The sequence below is a fragment of the Belonocnema kinseyi genome, chromosome 8 (assembly GCF_010883055.1).
Source record: "Belonocnema kinseyi isolate 2016_QV_RU_SX_M_011 chromosome 8, B_treatae_v1, whole genome shotgun sequence".
NCBI classification, from domain to species: Eukaryota; Metazoa; Arthropoda; class Insecta; order Hymenoptera; family Cynipidae; genus Belonocnema; species Belonocnema kinseyi.
Window position 1 is genome coordinate 100,713,689 of NC_046664.1, and position 7,429 is coordinate 100,721,117.

General features: G+C 31.4%; 1 protein-coding gene across 5 annotated transcripts in view; it reads left to right on the forward strand.

Annotated features, from left to right (window-relative positions):
• The window catches only part of LOC117177859 (RNA-binding protein Musashi homolog Rbp6), a 673,300-nt gene that overhangs the window by 604,243 nt on the left and 61,628 nt on the right, over nucleotides 1-7,429 (forward strand). For all 5 annotated transcript variants that reach the window (XM_033368883.1, XM_033368884.1, XM_033368881.1 and 2 more), the window contains one exon: nucleotides 2,426-2,510. In XM_033368883.1, the coding sequence (XP_033224774.1) occupies nucleotides 2,426-2,510 (85 nt within the window). The remainder of the gene's footprint in view (nucleotides 1-2,425; nucleotides 2,511-7,429) is intronic.

Here is a 7,429-nt window from a genome sequence, read left to right on the forward strand (position 1 = left end):
GGGTCAAAAGTGGTGAAAAATTGTCCACGTGGTATATGGATGGCCCCTTAAGGAAAATAAAAAATTATTCAGATATTATTTTAAAAGGTTAATTTTAAGTTTTGAAGATTTTAAAATATGTCGAAAAAAAATCTGAAAGATTTAAAGCAATTTTTCGAATTATTTTTTTTTTATTTGTAGATGCTTCAGTTAGTTTTGAAAAGAATCGAGAATATTTAAAATCTTTAGAAGATTCCGAAAAATTTAAAACGGAATGTACATTTTTGATGATTTAGAACAAAAAATTAGAAGCCTTTTAAGAATGTTTAAAGGTTTTAGGAGAATAATAAAATTGTCCCAAGATTCCTTTTAAAATTGTAATGATTTCTTTATTTTGAAGAACGGATTTTAAACGAAAATCGAATCAAACTTACAAAAAATTCTATTAAAATTACGGAAAGTTTCAAGAGAATACAATTTTTTTCTTTAGATACCCAGAAAAATGTCAAATGATTTTTCTAGAAGATTTCAAAGTATTTCCAAAAAAATGTCGAAAAATAATCTGGGAGTCTTGAAGGCAAATTTTTTTGTCTTTACAATATTTTAAGAAAAATTGAAAAAATTTCAAAAGACATTCAGAACGTTCAGATATATTAAAAATATTTTTAAAAAATGTTTAATTTGATAATCATAAAAATTTGGAGAAAAATCTAGATTTTTTACAATTTCGTAAAAGAGCAGGTTTTTATGAATTTGGAAAGGTTTTTAGAAAGTCAAACAATATTCTCTAAATTATTAGGAAAATTTAAAATTATTTTGTGGAAGATTTTAGGACAATTTATTTTTATTTTGCAAAATTTTAAAAAATGGTAATTCAAAAAATGCCAAGCTTAAAAAAATCAACTAAAATTACATATAGTCAACACAATTTAATTAATGTTAATAAATATATTTCAAATTTTTTTTCGTCATAACTATTTTCATGAAATTTAGCTTAAGATTACAAAAATTATTTCTAGCTAAAAAAACGTTGTTAAAAATGATTTATAAAATCGAGGAAAATATTTTATTGTTAATTATAACTGGTTTTTTTTTAAGAACTTGAGGTGAACTTTTAAAATAAGTATTTTACAATTTTCATTTTTTACTTAACAGTAGTTTTTACAGTTTAATATTTTTCTCTCTCACTTTAGGTATAAGTTGCAATTATTATTCAATCAAATGATGTAGGGCTTATTTTATTCCTGAAAATATTCTCCGCAAATCTCATCGATCGGTTTTTAGATAAAAAATTTCATTTAGGGATTATAAAATCCTTATTTTTGGAAACAATAGGTTTTTATAAATAATTAAAAAAAAACTGTCAATGAGATTTGCAGAAAATCTGTTAAGGAATAAAATAAGCAATACAGCATTAGAACTAAATAAGAATTGCAACTTTTACCTATAGAGAAAAAAGAAAACATTAAACTCTAAATTGTTATTGTCAAATAAAGAAAATCCGAAATATTTTTATCAAAAGTTCACCTCAAGTTCTTTTCCAAAATTAGTTATAATTAACATTATCATACTTTCCTCCATTTTATAAATCATTTTAACAAGGTTCATTTTTTAAACTTGAAATAACATATGATATTATTAAACAAGGAAGCACATTGTGTTCATTAAAACACATAATTTGTTTATTAAAATATTTGAAAATCCAAAATGAATTCAAGTTAATAAATAAAATAAATATTATGCTATATATATATATATATATGATATATATATATATATATATATATCATATAATATAATAAAAAATGTTATAAAATTTAGACTATTTCCTTTTTGGATGTTTAAATGTTTAATTTGATTGCGCAAGAATAATGGTTTTTTGTGGTTAGTAGAAATGCATTGGGATTAATTCCATTTTGAATTCAATCATTTCACAGACAAATTTATTACCTGTGAGTCGTAAAAAGTTCACAAAAAAATATCCATGAATATGCTTCCAATTCAATCGCTTTCAAAGATTGAAAATTCCATTGAGAAAATTCCATTTCTGGACCCTTTGATATAATTAATACGATTTGATTGTATATCGCGAAAACAAAATTTCAAAAATGTCGCTACTCAAATTTTGCGTCGTGCGGAGAATCACACAAATAAATTTTAAAAAGACGCTTGACAGGAGATTTTTCAACTGCCCAGAGTTACAATCTTAAAAACAAATTTTCTTATTATAATAAATAAATTCTAAACCTTTAATTGACCTGAAAATATGCTGACTTTTTCTAATTTCTATATTTTTTACTCGATAAGGCAAATGTGGGGTTAGTCGTTACTCTACCGCATATCGGCAATTGAATTCCAGAATCCACCTTAAGCTTCCGGTAATTTCAACATTTCCCTTACAAGTTTAGAAAATTTATGTATTAAAAAACGCATTGTGATGTTTCAGGTCGAATGCAAGAAGGCACAACCAAAGGAGGTGATGCTTCCGGCGAATCTGGCGAAGACGCGGGCGGCTGGCAGAGGTGCATACGGTGAGTTGGTGATGGTCGCGACACCCCCCACCACCTATCGCTACGCGCCGTATCCCCTCCCCTCCGCAGCAGCGGCTGCACACGCTGCTGCAGCCGTTTCCGCCGCTACTCCCCACCATTTGCTCACTCCGATAGTCACTGCCACTCCGAATGCTGCAGCAACCTACCAATACGGTGCTGCACCCTCAGCCGCTGCAGTCTACGACGTAAAACGGGCGCTCGCAGCTGCAGCTGCAGCATATCGGCCTCACCCTGTAGCCGCAGCTGCAGCTGCCACTAGAGCTGCTACCCTGACCTACTCGATGAGTGATCTCTTAGGCGTGCAAGGTTTAGATATGGGAGCAGTCTATCATCATATTCCGACTATTGGTTTATGACCAACAATTTTAACGCCACTCTCTCGACCTCAATAGAAGATTCATCGTAATACTTGTAATGTCAAAATGAAACAAGATCGAGGCCGCATTCTCCGCAATAGATTTTACTAGGTAGTAGATTCTGCGACGGTTTGTACTCTTAGCGGTATTCTAGGGAGATATGGTTGAATATATTAAATGGTGTTTAACAGGGAGTCTTTTCGCAAAGTGTTTGTTTAAATTAAAAGATTCTACACAATATTAAAAAGACTTCCTTCTATCACAATTTAAAATCTTTCCCGTGTCGTATAATCTGCTGCGTAATAAACTCTACGGCGATGTAACCTACCCCATACAGCAAGTATAGAATAATATAAACGAAAAATAACATTCTCGGTGAAAAATATTAATTAAAATAGAGTACTAAAATGGGGCGCATTCCTTGTTTTTGTCTAAGATACTAATTTTTTGACACGAAAGTAGTTATCCATGAGAACTGAATATCGAAATAAAGCTAGAGAACGGAAAACATATCGAAAAGTGCAATCGTAGAATAGAAAGCTCTTTTATTTAGTTTGGATTAGGAGTCTGAAATCAAATTCTAAGGAGACTGTTCGACAAGCTCAGTTCAGGAACACTGTGATCGTAGATGAAACCGTAACGGAATCGTAGTTAGAATTCTTAGAGTAGTAGTCGGTTAATAAAAAGTAGATACCATTGGGGCCTCATTTTTAGTAGTCAGAATATAATTATCGGGAAACAAACATACCATTAAAGACTGGTAGTGGACTCTAGTGTAGATACGAAAAAGGTAGGACAATAACAAAGTGTTCAAATAAGACCTTCTGACGAAGAGTGCTCAACGCGCGTAGTGAATAGCCCGTACGAATAGAATTTCTTTCTAAATTTAGCTTTAGAATGCAAAAAGTCCCTGCATTTTTTTAAACTTCGTGAAGCTTATAAAGTGTCTAGTAATGGTCTTAGGTTAAAACGTAAAAATTTCAGTTATTTGCCCTGTAGCTTAAAATTTTTAATCTATTAGTATATTTTCAATTTTATCGTTTTACAAACAAGATTGAAAACTGAGATACGAACAACTTAATTCTATCAAAGCAAGCTCCCTAGATTCAATTTTCCCTCTTGTTTCTAATTGTTACACGTAGCATTCAAGTCGTTAATTTTTCGAATGAAAGAGTAATCATCATTGTTCGAACGATGCAGCTGATTCAGTTTCGATGGCAGTTCACCAGTCGTATCGTATAATTAAGTTTCAGCGTCTATCACAGTTACCGCTAAAAGCACTTCAATTAAAATCCTGTACAACTTATTACCGTCAGCCGTTGAGGGCGTCGACAACCCTCAACCTGACCTGCTGTAATTTCAGACCTACTAGATTACTTCATCTCATAACGTGAGAATAAACGCTACATTTTTTACAATTTTTTGGCGTTACATTTTTTCGTGCGGGCAGTTAAAGTCAATACAGTAGTTATTAGAGTGTATTAATTATACGAAAAATCGGAAAAAATTACTAAAAATAAAACATTATAAGTATTCGGAAAGGATTTCTGACTAGGTATTTTTATCCAAAAAATTGTTTTACAACTTTCCGTGTAAAGCAGAACAGAACGTATGGAGAAAAGTGGCCTCTGTAGTGTGTCGAATTTTGCGCCCGTTAAAAGATAGCCTTTTCATTTATGGTATAAATTTATGTTAGTGATTATGACAAAGAAAGCGATTTTCTTATCTTAGGACGTATGTTTCCTCTGCCCTATTTGTTGTCTTTTGACAAAATAAGAAACACTTATATTTTTTTGTTTTTAAAATCAACGATCAAAGATATTGCCAGACATTTTAAATCCAGATGGATTGAAAGAAACAAAAAATAGGATTCCTATTCTATCAATAAAAGATCGATAAAGTGGAGAAGCAGAAGATTAAAGTAAGTGGGATTTTAATTCTTATCTTGATATGGGTATGATATCACAACGAATCTAAAATGATGAGAACGACGTCAACCAATGTCAATTCGAAAGTCTTTTTAATTAGAAGTTAGTTGAATTCGTTTATAAGTAAAAATTACTTGCAAGTGGGTCTCGGTTAAAACAATAATCTTAAGCTCGTGCCCGTCGTCGTAATTGTGAAGATATTATACATTCCATCTGTGGCGGTTCGCTGTGATTTTCTTTTGGGGAATACAAAAATGATCTTGTATCAAGACAAAATATTGATAAATTGGGAGTGGAAAAAAACTATTATTTTTATAATTTTCAAAGGGGAACTATCGGAGTTCACAGCTGGTGGTGTAGCAAAGTGTAGCAAACTTCTAACCCGTCGCGCCTTTTGAAATATTTTTCGCTATAACCTCATGAAATTTCATAATACAGAAGAATTATTCTATATAATAAAAAGTATACAAATGAGACGCGATATCAAATTAATTCATGCATACAAATAAACATATGTATACACACAATATGTATATATATATATATATATATATATATATATATGTATGTTTGTGTGTGTGTGTGTGTATAAATCTATGTGAAACTCTCCTGACGACAAACTAGAATCCGAACCGACGTTTCCGCTCCTGAAAATTATTTTAAAATCTGAAAAATTGAAAAATTTTCGTTAGCGGAAAAGTCGATTTTCATTCCTAAATGATTCATTCTAATGAACGGCAGAATATTGTTCTGTGCCTATATTACAGCGCCATAGTATTTGATATTGATATATTTTATGATAACATGATTATCACCATTATTATTATACAACTAGTTTTTTGAAATAGAATTATTCGTACATATCGATTCATATTTCCTAGGTAAATAGGTGAAACACTATTGTCACACACCTTTAGTATTTATACTTGATACCTAGGCGATCTAGGATCCATTAGTTAGAGCGAATAATTTAAACGGAAAGTATATGTTCCTATTATTGAAATTTCTAGAGAACTAGATTTTGAGAAGCCGTTATGATACCGTAGGCTTAGAATATGTTTTAGGTATTTCTTCGTGGAAGAGGGTGACTCTCGGCTCGATGAGAATTTTATATTATGATTCTCTCGACGAGAGAACGACTAACGAGTGAAAACCGACGAAGCCGTCGTTACTGTTGAGATTCAAAGTTTACCGTCTATACGCCTTTCAAATCTCGTTAGCCGATCTATTCCTCGAGAGATTCTTTCCAGGATGCAGAAAAATCTTCGTCACAGTTGACAGCTATCTTGAGATAATTACAATTCAGAAATATCTTCGGTGAATTGAAGACGATGTTTAATTTCAGATTGGAAGTGTCGTTTGAGATTCGATTTTCGAAGTTGTCAATTGTGAACGAGGTTTTCTTTGCGCGATATCTACGAAATAAGCATCTTCCACAGAGAATGCATAAGAGCGGCTGTAACAGAACCTTTACATTATACCTACTATTTAACAAGCTACGTACTATTATATCTGCTCCAGGTATACACCCAATACATACTATCTATACGTGTACCTATCTACCTACCTATACCTACCTATACTTATCATAGAACTTAACACTTCTAAGCTATAGCATCGTACCTTAATATTAATGCGTGAGACGTGTGTCCTAGAAAGTACGTACTTTGCCCGAGAGGCGCAACACTGTCATTTTCGTAAGTAGACCAGACCTTAACATGAGGTTTTTTTTGTTGAATCTGTAATGCTTTTTGGGCCTGATTTTGATTCCACCGGATACAACGTACCGAATCTCTCCTAAAAATCTCAAATATATCATAAATATTAATTGATAAATATTGCAGATATACGTACTAAAAATCTTTAAAAAATAGAGAGATCCAGTACGAAATTAAAATGCTTCCAAGATAATCTGAGACAGCGAAGAAATGTCAATAAATTCGAGTTGCCAATTTTCTCAACAAAATGCTAAGTGTTATCGTTATACCTTCTATTGCGTCAAACGTCGTTTCTTGATTCTAAGAAAGTAAACATTTATAAATTGCGTAAATATGCTAATATAAAGTATAATTAATATATGATATACATATATTATATATGCATAAGATAATAGATATATACATATATATATATATAATATACAAAGAATATATGACATATGATATAATGGATAAAAATTATTATACAGTATTATATAAAGTCTCTATATTTGAGAATTGATGCATTTAAATAAACACGATAAGATGTTCAAAGTGAGATGGAAATCCATTGTTGTTATTACTGCTGTCGTATAATTAAGTCAAAAGATGCGAAAAATAATATTTAATACTGAAGTTGTCCTTGACGTAATCAAAACCAGCCCGTAGAGATTTAGGTACGGAATCACTAATACTATTAATATGTATCAGTGTATCTTATATATTGGATAGAATAAATGCTCTATTATATTACTTTTATCTGCGTATATTGTGAGAGCAATATCGATATGGACTCTAGAATAGTGAGCTAGTAGAGTAGATTGTGGTCGGTGTTTTAAATATTGTATCGTCAATATCTATGTCGTAGTGACGCCGGCACGTTTCCTCATAGACTTACAAATATCTCTACAAAGATA